The 19,973-nt window shown below is 37.7% G+C and overlaps 3 protein-coding genes across 3 annotated transcripts in view; 2 read left to right on the top strand and 1 right to left on the bottom strand.

Moving 5' to 3' along the window:
• Positions 1-7,121, bottom strand: part of LOC128888187 (CD151 antigen) — a 17,053-nt gene extending 9,932 nt beyond the window's left edge. Inside the window, exon 1 of the mRNA XM_054144850.1 lies at positions 6,810-7,121. The gene's annotated coding sequence lies outside the window, so the exon portion shown is untranslated. The remainder of the gene's footprint in view (positions 1-6,809) is intronic.
• Positions 7,122-11,719: 4,598 nt separating this feature from the next.
• LOC128888186 (tudor domain-containing protein 3) lies at positions 11,720-14,949 on the top strand. Its single transcript, XM_054144849.1, has 11 exons — positions 11,720-12,053; positions 12,157-12,241; positions 12,321-12,520; positions 12,594-12,741; positions 12,800-13,033; positions 13,107-13,240; positions 13,319-13,552; positions 13,629-14,283; positions 14,368-14,481; positions 14,561-14,657; positions 14,736-14,949. The coding sequence occupies exons 1-11, from the start codon at positions 12,013-12,015 to the stop codon at positions 14,900-14,902; spliced, it is 2,109 nt and encodes a 702-aa protein (XP_054000824.1). The 5' UTR covers positions 11,720-12,012; the 3' UTR covers positions 14,903-14,949.
• Positions 14,950-15,489: 540 nt separating this feature from the next.
• LOC128888185 (serine/threonine-protein kinase PLK4) lies at positions 15,490-19,194 on the top strand. The gene is made up of 10 exons (XM_054144848.1): positions 15,490-15,807; positions 15,877-15,972; positions 16,194-16,407; positions 16,483-16,595; positions 16,677-17,051; positions 17,123-17,656; positions 17,722-18,027; positions 18,102-18,383; positions 18,456-18,635; positions 18,709-19,194. The coding sequence occupies exons 1-10, from the start codon at positions 15,760-15,762 to the stop codon at positions 18,883-18,885; spliced, it is 2,325 nt and encodes a 774-aa protein (XP_054000823.1). The 5' UTR covers positions 15,490-15,759; the 3' UTR covers positions 18,886-19,194.
• The last annotated feature ends 779 nt before the right edge of the window (positions 19,195-19,973 follow it).

The raw sequence follows: 19,973 nt of genomic DNA, 5'->3' as shown, positions 1-19,973 counted from the left end.
ACAGCTTTGTTCGAGTCACCTGGCGTCGTTATATCGAGGGTCTACTGTTGTACATTGTTCTCTGTCTTGTTTCATGTAAAGAGAAAACGGATGGTGTTGATAACCAAACTTTCCTTCCTTCCAGCTTCCAGATACAACAACCTTGATCTCAAGATCCAGTCCCCGTTAATGACACCCGACATTATCCAATTGTCGTCGCGTTATACAATTCTCACGAACACCGTGCAATTTTCTGCAAACGCGTCCGACCTAGATCTAGAACTTGGACCAGTTTAAAAGCCCCTGGCTGGGTGGAAAAAGAATTACACGCATTCCTATCCGCTATGAAACGGCTTCCCTCTCGTCCTCGATCGTTTCCTTCATCGTTTCGCAATCGTTGCGCTAATTCGCGCGATTTTATATCCGTAACCGAATGAATCACTTAGGCATGGTGGTGTATTTTAATCCGTTGAATTCACTTGCTATTCTTTCCGCGGCTGGCTGGAACAAACAAAGATTTCCATCGATACGACGATCATGATGCAACCAGCCGCGTTTCCGTTTCCGAAGACATCGTTGATCGCGCGCGAGTATCGCGATCCTCCTGGATCGTTGCGCAACCGAAGACCAGTCGGTCGAGTAACTGCGTTCCAACGAGAGTGACTTCCCAGTTCGATTCGAGAGATCGACGGGATAGGTCCTGAGATTTGTCATGGTCATTGGTTCCCTTTATTGTTTGGGGGATCGTGAAAAAGAATTCGTGTGGATAATGGAGATAATGATTCGAGTAATGTTAAAAATTTCAGTACAATTTGTATTTTCATGAGTCGTCTTCGTAATGGGAGGGAAATTCCTAGGTGCAATTTTATTCGCGTAGTATTATTTTATTTGTTCGTTCGTGGTATGAATAATTTATGTATACGTGATATAAATAACTTCATTGGTGTAGTCACGGTGCATTGCATTACTGACTGATTGGAGCGATGATTTTGCTATGTAGAATTGTTGAAAATTATTTGAAGAATAAAAATATTTCACTCGACACTGAATTCAACCGATGGCATGAAATTTGCAGTCGTTTAAATTTTCAAAGTTTAAAGTACTAGTTTGTAGGTTCAGTGGTAATATTCAGTCAAATAGATACTTACTAGTTCAAATTTTAATCTTCATACTAATAAAGAGTTTTTCATCTAATATTCCTAACGGGGGGCTTTTATCCGAATAAGATTTCCCCAAGCCCAGACCATCGCATTACTATTTCGTGTTTCGTACATGAAAGGTCTTCCTTTTAATTATCGTGCGTGTTGCTCATTAGCCTCGATTGCTTGAACTTACATCATAATTAATGCAGACTTAATACCGCGCGAAAAAGTAACATTCTCACGTGACATTGCGTGTGCATATTCATTTCTATCGATCCCCTTGGTCTCCGTGAAACGAACTTCGTATCGATCGCTCGCGAGCAGCGCGGTTCATTTTCATTTTTTTTTCTCCACGATTTGAAACTTTAATGAAGACGGATCTGTCGCGGCGGTCGCCGACCCCTGACCGATAACCAACCTCGGCCGTAATCGGTTTAGAGAAACGTCGTTATGTACTTTTCACTGAAACTCGTTGCTTCTTTTATATTCACTCTGCTCAGGAAGTTCATATATCTTTAAATTGATTTTCCAATACAGAAATGTACTTTCTTTTGGACATTTTCATTCATCGTTCTCGCAAACCGGACGGCGAAATTAATTTCATTAAAAATTGCGATTAGACTTGGAATATCCTTTTCTAATAAAAAAAAATGATACTCTTTAGAGTTTGCCACTCCTGTTACATACCAAACTATGCGTGACTCGAATTTTGTTTCTACCCTTGGCGTTGAATTACGAGAACCGCGTAATTAACTTACCGCGAGCTACCTATGCCGAAAGTATAATAAAATTCCATGCAACAAACAAGAACGATAAACACGAATAACATGTCTGGCTCGACCCCGCCCCTTAATCATTTTAAACCGACGATAAACATGCCCGACTCGTTTGAACGTCGTCGATTAATAATTTTCTACCAAGCAATCATTCTAATTAGCATACGAATGCTGTCCTTTCTCGGATTGGGAATAACTGGTGGACATTCTCGATTCATCGTGTAACAATGGTAACCGGAAGTCGGCTTGAACTCGTTCATGCCACGTATACAAATTGCCCTACGGTCTAGGTAAGGAATACCGGTTTTGCAACAAGCTGTAGAACGAAGTTCTCTCGAGGCGCAGTCACGCACCGACATACTGCCTTAAAGACACGTTATACGAGAGAGAAAGTGGCTTCTCCCCTTTCGCATTAAGTAATCCAACGATGAAAAACGTAAAAATGATGGAAGAACGTCTGGACCGCGTTCGTGTGACGTCATCGAGGAGCTTCCTTCGTCCTGGCGCCTAATGGATTCCCCCAGCCGAAGGAACTTAGAGTAATGTAATTAGAGTAATATAATTCCACATCGCGGCGGTAATTGCGAACCGTTCGAGTATCGATCACCTTTGCGACCATCGTTTATGACTCTTATTACCATCGTTTTTTTTCTCCTTTCTCCCCTGTTACGAGACGTTTATATCGTCCATTTCTCGCCGTTACGTCTGATCGAGTTCCAATTTCTTTTAATTTGCCGTCAGGGGCTGTAGATATGTTTGACTGTAGCTATAGGGAGGCCAGTCAGCCATTGGCATCTCTAATGGAAGGATTACGAAGGATTACAATTGCAAAATAGCGTGAAGCAAGAATTGCGTGAATGTAAAGAACGAAAGTATGTAAGTCTGGTACATTAACCCTTTATTTACTGAATTTCTCAAAAGTTTTTAAAATCTAGGCGCCCTTCTTGGTCTTATATCGTCTCATAGAGTTGTCTCTAACAAGCTTCCGAGAAAAGCTTGTGCTTGAAAGTCACAATAGGTTTCGAAGCGTTTAAATGAATAGAGTATCACGAGAAAACTGACGGGACTTATAAGTAAATAAAGGGTTAAATGTTTTAGTCAAGTCATTCAACTTCAAGCGCTTATAAATAAAACTCATTAGCTTCAATCTCTTCTAATTCATTCGCAAGTGTAAAATTAGTTGTAGATATCGCATGTTTAAGTGTGAAGGACACGGAAAACACGGAGGAAAGCGATCGTCATTAGAATAACAACAACCACTTAAAGAAAGTGACAATTGAGGACGTGGAAGGCCGTCTACTGTGTAAACAGCAAACAGTGCCAAAAGAAAGTTAACCGAGTGCTAAATATGACTGGAATTCCGGGTCATTCTAATATTGCGAATGCAGTAGTACCTTCCACTGTGACTATTGATAGCTAGACATGACTACGCACCACAATTTGCAGCACTTTACATACAATAACGCGAATGAAAACATGTTGAACAGTGGTTAAACGTTGTATACATCACTGCTATGTAAAGCATTCAATATTTAACAAAAAAAAAAAACATTACATTTTCTGAATACAAAAATGTTCAACCGAACGGTGAACATTTTGCAAAACGTTTCTTTTTCAAATTTTATTTCAAACGTGAAAAGGAAATAATTGAAAACGTTAGGTACTGGGCGTAGAAGTAAAAATAAGTACACGTCCGATTGTAACGCGAGATACACGGTTACGCGCTGTTATTAGACTAACCTTGATGACATTCTACGACACGCAAGGATAATAGAACGTTGAAACAACGGAGCGTTCTAATGATAGGAAACGGATAAAAAAAAAAGGTTCCACGGTGTTTCTAAAGCAGCGAAGTTCTACTCGAAAATAAGAAGCGGCCAAGAAAAATAGTCAGGAGATTGCGACCGTCCGAGACCAACTCTTTCCTCGTCTTGCGACGCGAGCAATTGCGTGAAATTGCGATCCGCAGGCGGTTGTAAGATTCAGCGTTATGATTCAGACGCTTAAACAAAAACAAACCCACTCGGGGATTGACATCATCGTACCTGCATCATCGTGTCTGCATCATCGACGCATAGCTAGGCGCGAGTTTCACGATGCTGTCGTGACTTAGCGCGGGAAATCGTTTTCTCTCGACTCGCTGGTATTTGCCAGCCACCGCTTGTTGCACGACGGTGATTTATGTCGAAAAAGACGGAACAACTAAGGAAACGACGGTGGAACGTCGCGTCGCTTCAGTCACCGGGTTCGAAGGTTAAGTCAACGATATAAAAACCGTTTAAAACGTGCATCTCGTCTCTGGAAATTTCCAAGAGTCAGCACCGAATCCCTCGTTTAAAGGTCAAGACATCGCAATGTTTTAATTGGGCGCAGTTGTTGGGCCTGGAATAGATTGTATCCTGCTTGATCTAAACCTGACTTTCTCATTTAAAAGCAATGATAGTTAAATCCACGTCGAGTCTTGTCTTCGCGGTCGATAAACATAATTGCAGTACTCTCGATTTAATGCATTTTGGGTTGAACGAACAGGATTCCATGGTTCTGTGTCGGTTACTGTGTTGTAGGCCTCTCGGTTCTTAGCATCATTATCTCGAAATTGGATAATTTCTCGAAAACCGTGTCACCTCGGTCTGTACCCACGATATTGGGAGAGAATGCCCTTGGATGGAATGCAGATTTATCGAAGTTGTCAAAAAGGGTCATAAAATACATTTCATATTTTCATACGCTTGGTATCTAGCGAACTGAGAAAGAAAATGTTTTTTTACGTCTCTGTTTCGTTCCCCTTTCTTCGCTCAGATAAATACAGAGATTCGGATGATAACTGGAGAAATTTTTGGAGAAGTTATAGTTGAAGGCTACCGAAACGTTTCGCGTGGAATCCGAACCGAGAAGGGGAAAAAAGAATGATCGAGGAAAAAGTCGAAGGGAGGACTCCTTTCAGTCGGTCGAAAGTTACGCTGCGAGACCGAGGTCATCGAGTTTTACACACTCGTCGTACGTTCGTTGGGCCCAGGTTATGATGCTCGCGTCTACTATTACGTCCAGGTTTCAAACGCGTTCAACAATAGCGCATTCCGTAACAATATGGATGCTGGCGAATTCCTGGCCAATCTGAACCAGGATTTATTGCCACGATTTACTCTTACCCGTCCCGACCAACGCTTGATCGTTTAAAACTACAGACGAATACGATACTTAAGAACGAATAAGGTGTAATTAAAAATTCGAGCATGAAATATTTTCCAACGAAGAAATCAAAGTCAACTGGATCGTTACTTTTTTTCATCATCATTTTATCAACGCTAAATTTTCTTTTATTTCAACAACGAACACGTGTCAAAATAAACATAATCCTTATCGTTTCTGAAAAATAATTCCAAAGTGATTCCGAAAGCAGTTAATAATTTTCAAATTTTAATAAAAGGCCAATAACGGTGGATTCCGAAACGATATGGATGTTGTGAATTCCTGGCCGCCATTCAGGACCCAAGATTTATGACTACGACTACAGCTTCTCGACACACGCGCAACACATACGCTTTTTACGGTCGTCGCCTCTACACGACTGGAAATCCATGGCGCAGGTGTTGCCGTGCCCGTTATTCAACGATCGATTTTCGAAATCGAGATTATTCGCGGGGATTTCGACATGCAAAACAACTCGAACGAATCCCCGTCGCCACTTGCAACACTGACCACCGTGACTCCGTGGGCGTTAGTTAATTTGTGCATTACCGTCCCGCTGCGCTAGATCGGATCTAATTGAACTTCCTTACCGATTCGCCGTCGACGCGAACGATGACGGATCGCTCAAAGTTTCTTTTTATACGCGAAAAAAGAACCTAGACCGTAATTGAACGCTCAATTATCGAGGACCAATCGAGTCGAGGCAATTAAACTCGCGCTGATGACATTCGCATGGTGATTCAATTTGATATCTCGTTACAAGCTAACTGCGGGTAGTTTGTGCGAAGACAATGAGTCAGTGATGTCAAATAATGCGATTACTTGTTGGAAAATTTATGTATGTTAACACTACCGACTAGTAGCAATGGGGCATCCAATTAAATTCAATAACATTTGTTATTTTGACAACATTCGTGTTACTCAATGTTTATTTTAGCTATTAGAATCGTCTTTTAATTGATATTTATGTGATATTTCGTAATTCGTACAATAATGGGGACATAAAATGTTATTTCAATAGTAGATAACAAAGTATTATCCTATCCAAATATCGAAAGGTTGGTCAAGTGTTAATTAATCTACACTTATGGATCGACTAAATTAATTTCAACCCTACGGATTAAAATAAACTAATGGAGCAAAATGCGCCGAATATAAAATGTATCAGCTCCATTTATTTACACGTTTTATTTCCCAACGCAAAGAGGTCATCCCCGAGGACGAAGGAAACAACATTATACCATATACCATATCGAAAGGTCGGTAAAGTGTTAATCAGTTGATACTTATGGATCAACTAAATTTCAACTCTACGGATTAAAATAATCTAACGGAGCAAAAATGAGTCGTATATAAAATGTATCTGCTTTAACTCTTTGCGGCACACGAATTCAGGTCATAAAATATACCCATGTTGCACAGGAATTTTGATTGCGTTTTAAATCAAACAAAATTGTTATATTTTTATTAATAAGGGTATCACACCTATACACATGCAGCTATTGCAAAATTTCGAGGTGGGATTAAAAATGTCCCACCATGCATTACGGTCCATCAAAAAGGTAGGACACTTTCAATCCCACCGTGCCCCAAAGAGTTAAAACAACATTATACCATAAAGCTGAGTTTTCTAAACATTAACGAAAGAGGATGATTCTCTCTAAACTGGCAAGTAACGCAATGATTATGACACTCGTTTCATTGAAGATGGAATCGTACTCACAAACGTTCCGTATGTCGGCTGCCCTTTAGTCGTCGCCGGTGGATAGAAACTTCTTTCGTCGATGAAACGTGACACCGTTCCGCGAGCACACGGGTCGAAACTGCGACTTTTCCGTGGGAAACGAATCACTGTGCGTTCTACGATTAGGGGAAAAAAAGCACGGGGCACGTCGTTCTGAAAAATATCGTCGTTTAATTTCAGGCACGAGGCTGTGGCTCACCGTGACTCGAGTATTGGCGGTGGACACGCGCGATTTCAGTCCGGGGTCTGAGTGAAACTGAAATGGTAAAACCGACTTGAGCTCTCTCGCACTATGTCCCGCTCCCTCTCCTTCTATACTTTACTCTGCCACTCGGTCTCCCTGATTATCTCCCTCTTGCTCACGTCGTATTTCCCTCCACGTTACCCACCGAGTTACACCACGCTTGTTCTCTCCCTCTCCATCTTACTTGAATCCCCCTTTTTCCACAACGAGTCATCGCTTACTACTCGTGTGTTTCCCTGTGTGTACACACAACGCGCTTGGTGGCTTCTATGCTTCCCGCGTGTAAGCCAGTGTGAGCATTATGCGTCGCGACGCACCAAAGAATCCAACGATCTCCGGAGAGCTACCGAAAGTAGGGTACAAGGTACTTAGGTACGAGTCTTTCGTCGTTGCGTGCCATACACAGCGTTGTTCAAAACCTCTGCGATCACCTCTGTTGATTAGTAAACTTTTTACTCGCGCCATGCAAAACCAAACCGTACAGTGGGTGTAGAATGTATTCGTACACCGATCAATTTCCAAAAAAGCTTTTCTGTGAAATTGTAGTTTCTTAACTTCTTTTTTTATAAGCAATGATATTTTACATATTCTCGGAAGTCTCTAAGATAAATATAGTCCAAACAACATTTACTAGTTAATACAGGGTGTCCCAAAAATGTTGTAACCCCTTGAAAGGGGTGATTCGGGAGGTGATTTGAAGCAACTTTTTCCTTAGCGAAAATGTTGTCCGAGGCTTCGTTAAGGAGATATTAAGAGAAAACTTCGACCAATCAGAGCGCGCGTATACCATTGGAGCGACCGCGGTAGCGAAGGCTACGACCTAAGTGGCCGCGCTTGTACGCAAACAAGTGACTCGACGTGCATCGAAGGACATTGACGCGGCTGCCTAGCTCGTAGCCTTCGCTACCGCGGCCGCTCCAACGGTATACGAGCGCTCTGATTGGTCGACGTTTTCCGTTAATATCTCCTCAACGAAGCCTCGGACAACATTTTCGCTAAGGAAAAAGTTATTTCAAATCACCTCCTGAACCGTCTCTTTCAAGGTGTTACAAAATTTTTGGGACACCCTGTATATTTTGTGAAATTAACAAAAAAAAATGCGACAAGTAGGTAAAAGTATAGGAGCAATTAGTACTTGTACGATTTACAGTAGAGTTTGTAACGTAAACACATTAGTTTATTGCTCCGTACGAATTAGAAAAGATCAAATTTCCAGGAAAGTACTCTTAAACAGTTGTCCGAATACTTATTGCTTTAACATTTTTATCGATTATTTGTTTTTTTCTTGTTAGTTTCGCAACTTACATAAATAGCTATCTTGTTTGTAAAATATCTATTCTAGAGATTTCCAAGAATATGTAGAATGTCATTGTTTATAAAAAAATAAGTTAATAAATTACAATTTTAGACAGTTCTTTTGAAAGGAATCCAGTTCTACATCGAAATGTAACATATTTTTTCTTCCTCGAGTATGTATACAAACGTAGCAGGTTAAATTGCGCTCATAAGGGAACGAAAAATGTTTGATATACAATTTATTAAAAACTAAACGATTAACGTTATGGCGAGTTTGTAGTCACTGATGCTTTTTCGTTGGAATGACTTCCTCTGCTTTTCTCGTTGATGATCTCACAAAGCGATCATTCAACTGCAAACTCTCTAAATTTGTAAAAGCATCTTGCTCGCGTTATGAGCGCGAACCTTTGCATACGTTCGTTGCGTACAAATTGATACAACAACAAGTAATAAGCCAATCCACTTGCGTGCAGCGTATCACGTACGCACGAGGTACCTCGCGATGAACGATACGACGAAAAAGGACACGACTGCATATAAAATCAATTGACAATGTAAAATGAAGTACTTTCCTACGACGATTACATTATTCAAACGTGCTTGCAGGTTGCGCAGAGTGGAAAGAAGAAACGAGAGTTGCAGTGATGGAGGCAGTTGGAAGATAAGGTGAGAATATCGTTTGAGCACCTTGAACAGGTGATTTTTATACAACTATAGTCACTGATGCGTTGCATCCTGTGACCGTTTTGCTCGAATTTTCAAAATAGATTTGACCTTCTAATTTCATTTAATGATTAATTTTACTGGTATGAATTCTTTTCGATTAAGCACTTTATAATCACTGGATGTAACGAGTAATTAGTGAAAGATTATTCAAACATTGAAGACCCAGACAGTGAGAAATGAAACACTGTTGCACGCGATATTTCTGCGTAGCATTTCAATTTTTCACCGGTCTGTTAGGTGAATAAGCAGATATTTCCATTTTCACGGTAGGAAGAAATAGAGTGGAAAAATTGAATTTGAATATGTTCAATTTCTTAGACAGAGAAAAACTTTATTTACCAGTTGAAGCCGCTAAACGTTAAAAAAATCTGAGTCCTCCCTCCCATCCAGCATTCTGTCGCTAATCGAATGGTTACATACATTGGAGACTAAACGATAGTTAAATAAACCTTTTACTCACTCCTCGAGGAACATAATTGCAGTCGTTGCACGCTAGAGCTGGAAATAGTAGCTTCTTTCCGCGGAATCGCATAAAAGTCCGGTCCTGTATTATTTATACCCCGTTCGACGCACCTTTAGCATCGCAATTATTTTTCTCCTTCGGCTGACCCAGTAATGCAAAGATCATTTTCTCCCACGTTCGTACCGTGCAATTAAAGTGTATAGGACGTCTATGAGTAGAAAACATTAACAACCAGCGCTTTCATTTTTTTTTCTTTTTTTTTAAAGAATACGATGTTTGCATTTCGAAGGTGTCGCAACGAATCTAAACGAAGAACAAGCGCGATAATAGTCTCGGCGCGTGTTGTACGTGCGTTTCGTTAACGAGAGGATTTAATGACATACGATGATTGGCGTTCGCGAAGCACGGTCAATTTTTACGGATCGGTGCAGCGATATGGGCGGGTCTTCTCGTTCTTAACCGTTCCTATACGCTTCCGTCATCTCCAGAGTTAGTTCCTATCTGGTCTAATTTCATCGTTTATTCAAACGGGACTCCACCCGTGTAATAATCGTCAGCTGAAATTGGAACGATCAGCGGTTAATGCCTTTCTTATTCCACGACGGGGGTTTGGCGTTAGTGACCTCCGTGAACTTGGTGACCATAATTGCTTTACGATCGAGACGTATTTAGCGTTCCCTTCCGAAAATGATACAATTCACAGGACCGAAATTATGTGAAATAATAAATTATCAAGATTTTATGGGTACATTTGAAAAGAACGAGGGACTGTGTTCTTTCATTTAGGCAACATCCAAGGCTATGTATATTATATTTACGGTAATATTACTCTAATACTAATATTAATATTATTACCTCTGGTTTCCCTTTAAACAGGGCCGGCGCAAGACAGGTTCAGCGCGTTCGCCGGAACCCGGCCCCGCGTTTTAAAAGGTCCCGCGGTCTACGAAAATTACTGAATTAAAAGGCATCGATTTTGATTAACTTTTTACAGACTGATGATACCATTAACAAATGGAAGCAATTTCTGCTAAAATGCAAGACATTTTTTTAGTAGCGATGATTAAATTGAAAGGAGTAACAAAAATCATCAAAGTATTATTATGTAATATTCATCTTATAAAAAATATTGGGTTGTCCTAAAAGTTTCTTTCGTTTTATTAATAATTAATATATACACAATATTGTATGTTTTATGTTACATTACTGAATTGTGTACGATTCATTTCGCTTCATTACTGCTACAGCATCAATGTCTAAGAAATTAGATTGTCTGTTTATATAAACACTGTCACAGAAAATAATTGAATGCAACTCACGAAAGAAACTTTTCGGGCAACCTAATATATAGCATTTGTAAATAAATAATTCCTCGTTGTAAAATTGAAGTGTAGGATTTGAATGTGAATTCATGCCCCGCAAAATTTTTGAACCCGACCCCGCAAAAGATCACGCCGACCCTGCCTTTAAATCTTTCTTTATATTAATGTTATATTTAAATTACCAACCTTTCAGTTTCTCAACTTGATTTCCATTATTTCCGTAATTTGTATATTGTGTTTATATGTTATATATTTTAATTTGTTTTTAAATCAAAGGTTTTACAAGAATTTATATATGGTGGACACGTTGTTCCATTTACGTAAGTCGAGTAGAAAGAACGGTTACGGATCCGAGGAATTCCAAGCATTGAGAAACGTTACTCTCACTGTTCACCGAAACTTGATTTTAGAACCTAACGCGACACAGGGTCCGTCTGACCCATTTTTCGCGCCAGTTACCGTTCGAGCATTTTTTGATAATGATCCACTCGTCGTTTAAACCTCCTTTGTGCAATTTCTACAAAAATTCTGGCGTAACCCGTTTAGATAGAATTTTAGAATTTGACGTACCTTGATACGCTGAAAGATTTATTATTCTTTAAAGAGTTCCATGTAAAAAAGTAGCCTTACAAATGGAAGTAAATAGAGAAGAGAATTTTTCGTTTGCGATAGAGACGTAAAATATCCTATAAAATATTAGATAAACGGATGCTTGTTAATTGAAAAGTCAACAGCGATGGTGTTATTTTTAAATGTCTAGCGATATATCGATACTGACGTATAATTACAGACGTACCGATATATCGATCTTTAAAATCACTGTGCACGAAACGTTCAAGATGGTGGCAGTGAATTTGAGGTCCAATAGGCGCGGTTCCTTTTATCCATTGTTTGGAAGAATCAGAAGGTACCACAGCGTTTAGTGAACGATAACAGACGCCTGGCAAAAGATTTGATTTCACTTGACGATTATTGATGCCTCGAAGACCCGTTCCATATTGGTTTACACGTCAGCTGACACATGTTTATGTACGAGTTGAATGCACGCATGTAACGCACATGAAATTTCTTTTGGGAGAGTCGGCGAACTAATGAGATTGGCTCGATAAAAAACCTTGGTTCGAGAATGAAATGACAGTGAATATTATGGAAAAGTTGAAGGACAAAGGGTGGTGCGTATAAAACTTGATGAATTCCCGTAGTTACACGACAGTGTTTTTACAGACGTGATACCTCTTGATTGAGCATATAAATATTCATGAATGTTTGAATTAGGTACATCACAGATCATGGTTACAATTTAGGAAGTGATTCTGGAAGTGTTACCGATGTTCACAAAATCATAAAGCGATTGTTGGATGTAAGAACTGCTTATTATATAATTTTCTTCTACGATAAGTAACTTAAGAGTATCTTCAGGTTTCTTATTTGTTCCGTAGCTTGATTTGAGAGAAACTGGTAGTGGTCAAGGAGATGTTAGTCAAGGTAATATTGTCCTGCAAATACAAAAAATACGTAATGTTTCTGCTCCAAAGAACAACGAAGAATCTCGTGCAGCTCCACGTTTATTGAAATTATCTTTAACTGATGGTAAAAATAACTTCCAAGCTATAGAAGCTGAACACATCTCATCTTTGAGGTATAAGAACAAATTATCCTATTCATAGTGTGGGTAAAGAACAGGTTCTATCATTTGAATAATCGTGTTTTAGTTTAAATACTCCTCCTGGTACAAAAATACTAATAGCTTCAGGAAATTTGCCAATGTCCCATGGAATTATTTTATTAAAACCATCTCACATAGCCCAAGTACTTGGAGGGAAAGTAACAAACCTTGTGGAAAAATGGGAATTGAACAAAGTGAGTTATATTATTTAAATCTCATCTATACGGAACTAAAGAATGTATTTTATAACAGAAATTGGCACTGCATACACGAGTGAGATCAGCCGAAGAAGGTGGACCCCCACCATGGATACCATTTGGCAAAAAGATTATAAAAGTTTCTGAACATGACAAAAATTTTAAAGCATTGGCTGAGAAAGAAAAGTGTACTAAAGAAAATGCGGAATTCGAAGCTCAACGGAAGGATGCAATAGCAGAAGCTGCTAAGCAAGGTAGCAAAAAGATTTTTGGTGGTGGAAATAAGCAGGTATGTTGTATTAAATATATAACACTATATTTATATTTAAAGCAACATTACCATGACCTGTTGAATGTTATAGCTTTTAGATCACAGTGTACAAAAAATTGTGGATCAAGGCTTTTCTATAGAACAAGCAGAGTATGCCTTGAAAGTTAATCGTAATAACGTCGATAGAGCTTTGAAAAGTTTGCTAAAAGCAGACAATAAACACAAGTATATCTGTTTTCTTTTATTTTAAATTGCCACGGTTGCATATTCTTTTTATTAATAATTTTATTGTAATGATTTTAGCACATTCAAAGAATCTCGAGAACCTCGAACTAAACGATTTGATAAGAAAGCTGAAGAAAATAAACCGAGTAGCGGAAAAATATCTCTTTTTGATTTTCTAGAAGACAAATTACCTTTACAGTCCGAGCCTACCGAGACGTGTAATCCATCCCAAAATAGCTATCCGCATACAGAATTTAATTACGATAGAGTTGAATCCAAAAGTAACGAAGCACAAAGTGGAAAAAGCGGAAGGTATATTTTTTTTAGACTAATATGATAGCATAATTATAACAGCCGTCAAAAGTAAGCGTTTCTTTCCTTTCGATAGAGCTCAAAAAGGGGGTCGTGGATATCAAGTTCCTCCCAGACATTCAGAAGAAAATAAAAATAATAAGAAAACAAACTTTAATAACCTTGTTACCCCACAGTATTCGCAATATAATGGGGGAAGTAACTCTCAACAAAATAAACCACCGAGATTTCAACGAAATCAAGATAGTCATAGTTATGGTCTGCAAGATTCAGGAACTAAAATGTACCAAAAATCTCACTTGAACGATTCCCGAAATTCCGGTTTACAAACACGTACAGACGGAACAAACATTACAGATACCACGAATTATTATAAAGCTCCACAGGATCAACAAGGGAAAAGTTTCGGTACCAGCAGGAATTATAATCATCATGAAACTGATACCAGGCATAGACAGAGTTACGATGCTTCTTACGGTAGGCATAATCGAGCACAGGAAGATGGAACACATAGAGCTTTTCCTGTAACCACAAATGATAAAAATGACAAAAACCAATCGAATAGATATCAACTGAATGACAATTTCGATGGCAAAGGGACTATTGGACCTAACCATCAAAGAGGTCAATACCATTATAGTAACAATCAAAATACAAATGTTTCTATGGGCAGCACTTGGGTTTGGCGAATAGGTGATAAATGTTTAGCGAAATATTGGGAAGATGACAGGGTAAATAATGAAAAATATGTATATGTATAATTCTTCTAGATTAGTGTATACATATATAATATAATTATTGTTCATGCCATTTAGTACTATAATGCAAAAGTAACCGGAGTATCAAATACAACCTGCGTCGTCCAGTTCAAAGGATTTAAAAATTATGAAGAAGTACTCCAAACAGACTGCTTGCCTATAACAGACGATGTACGTAAATTATTTTTAATTATATCGATTGCTTAATATTTATTATAATTAATCTCTGTTCTACATGTGATTACATCAGCCTCAAGTTCAAGATTACGGAATGGACCAGAAACAACCAGATCAACAGTTTAATAACAGACAGCTTCGTTATGATCAAACACAAAAACATATAGCTGGTAAATGAAAATAATTTGTATGAAATACGTATTCATCTAATTATAAATATATAAAGATACGTTTCATGGATTGTGCAGCGGGTATGGAATTTCGAAGAAGTGGAAATGGAATCGTTCCTACAAATAAAGCTGGTTACAATAAAAAGCGTAGCCAGCAACGAAGTGCGCAGCCTATTTATCAGCCTCCAGCGCAACGATATCAAAGTTCTATGCCTATGAATACTCAAAATAATTCCTTACTTTAATGTACCGTCAGTTTTTCATTTTAGTAAAAATACTGGACATCGCTGAATTGTTTAATTGTAGTTGTGTTATTTTCGAAGACTGATCTCGTGAGAAACAGTACATACTACATACTCAGTGCGTATGATGGTTTAGATGTCAATAAAATAAATCGCGATATAAACAAGTCCTGTGCCACAAAATAATTTATATTCGTAAACAAAAGTTGTAATAAGTGTACAATTATAGTACGAATTGAATCCTTACGCAGTGAAAGTGAAACTAACAATTAAAGACATTAATATAAGCTGTTTATGTTCTCTAATCATCAACGTATTTATATTCTAGAACCATCGCATACTAATGTCGGAGAACTGTGCAGCGTTTCGATATTTCGTCCACTTCCGCTAACACTTAATTCAAATGCATAATGTAAATTATGCTGTATATTATTTGTAACTAATTTGTAATTATAGTTACTTAGAACGAATTACCGCTGTGAAAGTTAATAGCACGTTCGAATTTGCAACAATAATTGTACTGCATTTATTATTTACCTACATCCCATCTGGTCCAACATGAATTTTATAATTTAAAATTTCCACACTTGAATGTCATACGTAAATTTTTTCTTAATTTTTATTGGATATGTACGTGCAGTAGAAATAAATGAAACCTGTTCGTGAACCTCCACGCCATCTTCCGTAAACAGACGCTGTGCAAAATCTGTCTATGGCGACCGCGCCATGTCATTTCTATTTACAAATTTATTAATATATTTCCTAAATATATTTTCTTTCAGTCGAGTTTCATGCATGAAAACAGTGCTACTATTTGGTGGCCTCGGTGATTGAAACAATTTTAACGTTTTATTGCTCGGATGCCGGAGATGCCACCGCTATCGGGTGGTTTCGGTGAACAAATAGAGGTTAGTAATTTAAATTTGTACGCTCACCTTTTTCGATTCAAACGTTTAATTAATGAATTCCATTGCCAGGATTACGAGGTATTGAATTTACTTGGAAAGGGAGGCTTCGCCAGCGTATATCGAGCAAAATGTCTTCGCAGTGGAATAGAAGTAGCGATAAAAATGGTAATTTATATGGAATGTCGTTACAAATACCTGTTGCACCTTTAAATTTGAAAATGACAACTCCCGTTCACGCTTGTTTACTTATTTCGATGAGTACTATATATATATCCAATGAATGAATTAAGAATTTTAGCACATTCTGTATATATTTGCATCTGGTACAGTTGTGCACAAATGTATATTTTTTGTCAAAAAGAAAAAAAAGAATTGTATAAATTTAGATCGACAAAAAATTGATGCAAGCTGCTGGGATGGTGGGTAGAGTACGTCAAGAAGTAGCTATTCATTCAAGATTGAAGCATCCAGCGGTACTCGAATTGTACACATTCTTTGAAGATGCCAATTATGTTTATTTGGTATTAGAATTGTGTCACAATGGGGAGCTACAACGTTTTCTTAAGATCCAAGGCTCACATGCGTTACCTGAAGAACATGGTATAAATGTAGATAAATTTATAGTACTTATTGTTTTGATACTTTCCAGGAATTATACATACTTTATTATTACAGCTGGTAGAATAATTAGACAAGTAGTTCAAGGATTGTTGTACCTACATTCCCATCAAATACTTCATAGAGATATGTCTTTATCTAATTTGCTTTTGACTAGAGACATGCAAGTGGTAAAAAACACTACTGAAAACATTTTTTACTTACTTGATAATCCTGTTAAAAGTATCAAACATAAATAATTTTAATTATAGAAAATAGCAGATTTTGGGTTGGCTACTCAATTGACAAGGCCTGATGAGAAACATTTGACCATGTGTGGTACTCCTAATTACATATCACCTGAGATAGCAACAAGGTCATCTCATGGTTTAGAGGCAGACGTTTGGAGTTTAGGATGTATGCTGTACACCTTGCTAGTCGGCAAGCCTCCGTTTGATACAGATGCCGTTAAGAGTACTTTAACACGCGTCGTCATGGCTGATTATGTAATGCCAGCTTATTTATCAGACAATGCCAAGGACTTGATAGATAAATTATTAAAAAAGAATCCAAAAGACAGAATTCGTTTGCGTGACATTCCAAAACATCCATTTATAACCACCTTAGAAAGAAATAAATTGTACAGTGTAAGTAGCATTTAAGAAAGTAATTATTAAATTTTATTATCACTTTATTATAAATATTCTTGTATTAATAGGAGAAGAATGGCACAAGCAAGGCACTGATCGGTGATGGTATGATTGACTCAGGAGTTGGAAGAACATTATCCTCTTATGGTAGACCGAGAATGCGTTCCAGATCTGAGGAAAGAATGTCAACAATGCCTACGATGTCCAATGGTTACGGACCGATGGTTAGTGCGAGGAGCGAAGCTTTATCCGAGCCTATTGCAAAAACACATTCGCATAAAAACAACTACGTAGATTATCGTCCAAAAGAGACTTCAGTGTTGGCTGGAATACCACCACCACCACAGAGTAGAATATTTTCGCAAAGTCAACAATGTAGCAATGTATACGAGGAGCCCGATAAACACAAAACTAGTAGATACAAAAAGAGGGAAAAGGTTGAGAATTGTTTCGAAGGTACCGAGGATGTGACAAAATTGCAAGTTCCCCCTTTATCTTCGGAAAGACTTCAACCTACCAGACATAGGACAAAGAATGCGATACTTACAATTTTAGAAAATGGAGAAGTTTGCATTGAATTTATCAAACGCAGGAGTGGAGTGGTAAGTATAAAGAAAATTTTAATATCTTTTAAAATCCCTAATCTACTATTCTTTCTTTGCTCCAGGAAAGAGTAAGCGAAGTGTGTAGAATATCAAGCGATGGTTTGAGAGTCGTTCTATATAAACCAACTGTCTCCACGGAAGTTGGAGCGCAACCACCCCCGTTACCATCTCGCGGAGCGGATAGTATTTATTCGTATGAAAATCTACCGCCACGGCATCACAGAGAATACGTATACGCTTCTCGCTTTATCAAACTCGTGAGGGCAAAAACACCAAAATTGACGCTGTACACGCAACGATCGAAATGTCTTTTTATGGAAAATGGACCAAATCCAGATTGTGAAGTTCATTTTTATAATGGAGTTAAGGTACTGTGATGTATCTCATGATTAGAGATAAGCAAAATTTTATTCGAATAAAAATTTATTGTTAACTGTTCCAGGTTGTACGAGTCGATGGCACTGTAAAGATAACTGAAAGAAGTGATAGTCCTACCTACACGGAAGGTGAATTTCCATCACACTTCGACGATTATTATGAACATTATTCGGAATGTTATCAGCGCTGCCTGTTGTTAGAGTCTACTTTAACATCTTTAGAAGCAGCTACCGGACATTCTTGTTTTCCAGTCATAATTGGACGTAGGCCTAGCGCGGCCTTAAATGATGCTCCTTGTTTACAAGGAAAAGAAAATGTTTCACAGGCAACAAACCATACACCTGTGGTATGTAACAAAATACAATGTTTTTATATGTCTCGTATAGTTATAATTCATTCTCCTACGTTCATGTTTCAGATGCCGTCTTTCGATGCTAGCTGCTCTATTTCGACGGTAGCATCCCGATCGCACAAAATGAACTCCATACGAAATTTAAGTAATAATATGAGTAAGGTAGTAGTTCCGGGTATAGGTACTGCGACGCAGTTATCATCTGGAGATATTCGTCTCGATTATAAGGATGGTTCTACTTTAACAGTAAGTACACCCTCGAATAAAATATATTAGAATCTGTGATTATGTACATTAAATAAATTTATTGTTTTATTAGGTAAATCCTCAAAGCTATGGTGGTGGCATAATTTATGAGAGTAATAATGGTACCGTTACGAGATACAATCAACATTATCAGAATATGGATGTGCCGCACATTGTTAGAGAAAAATTACGTCATCTACCAACAGTTATCAAATATTTAGTTCAACCGAGGCATAAGAATATCCGCTAGTGCTGAAACGTGCATTTAGAGAATGAAATATTTTGTATAGTAGCTTTAAAGTAGGTTTAACTACGATAAGAACAAAAGTATTTTTATAGATTTATTAAATGTATTGTATCTCTCTAATTAATTATAAAGTCATCGATATTTTAAATATAATGAGAGAGACTTGGTTTATTGTACTTTGTATGTGCTTATATTTAAGTTTTTATTTATAAAATTATAATATAAGTTTACACAGAACATTCGAATTGGTGTTCTGAAAACATCAAATTAATATACATTTCATACGAATGTTAATAAACATAAACGAATGTATACACATGTCCTTCATTCTGCAAAAAAACTAATAAAAGTAATATTTTCTATCTATTACAAAACAATTTAATTTTGATAAATCTACAATCGCAATTCATGGACACATGACGAATGGTATTTATCACCATTTAGCGGTGAGCACCAAACTAATTTTTCGACGGTATGTATATATATATAATTATTAACCTGCTAATATTTCATTCTCCTGTGATAAATATTAAATAAACAGAAATAATAAATGTATGACATAATAAAATGGTTAACGCACGCGTGATTATGTCAAAGTCATTATACATGCATGCAAACTGTCATTCATGGACATATTGGAAATATGGCTGTTGATTAACCATTGACCTGTGCCAACTTCACCGAACAAGGATAGTGACTCGGGGAATGAATAGATATATCAACGATTAACATTTAACTGTAATAATAACGATACTGGATAACAAATGTTTCGACCAAACGCTTCGACACGACACAACGGAATCACGGAATGAGTGCCGAATGGTTGTCGTTCCCCACTCCACGCGTTCAAACACGCGCATGCGCAGAGCGGTACGCCTTTAGGCGAATCCCCACAGACACAAAATTGGTATCGCCATCTAGCGATTAACAGGCCGAACTAATTTTTCGAAGGTATGATATATATATGACACTTATTAACCCCTAATATCTCAGTTTCCTTGTAATTATTATATAATAAAATTAAATACTAAGTATATGAAATAATAAAAAGGTTAGCGCATGTGTGATTATGCCAAATTTATCATTTTTAA

Source organism: Hylaeus anthracinus, unplaced genomic scaffold (genome assembly GCF_026225885.1).
Source record: "Hylaeus anthracinus isolate JK02 unplaced genomic scaffold, UHH_iyHylAnth1.0_haploid 11989, whole genome shotgun sequence".
NCBI classification, from domain to species: Eukaryota; Metazoa; Arthropoda; class Insecta; order Hymenoptera; family Colletidae; genus Hylaeus; species Hylaeus anthracinus.
This window is presented reverse-complemented; position numbering and strand designations above follow the sequence as displayed.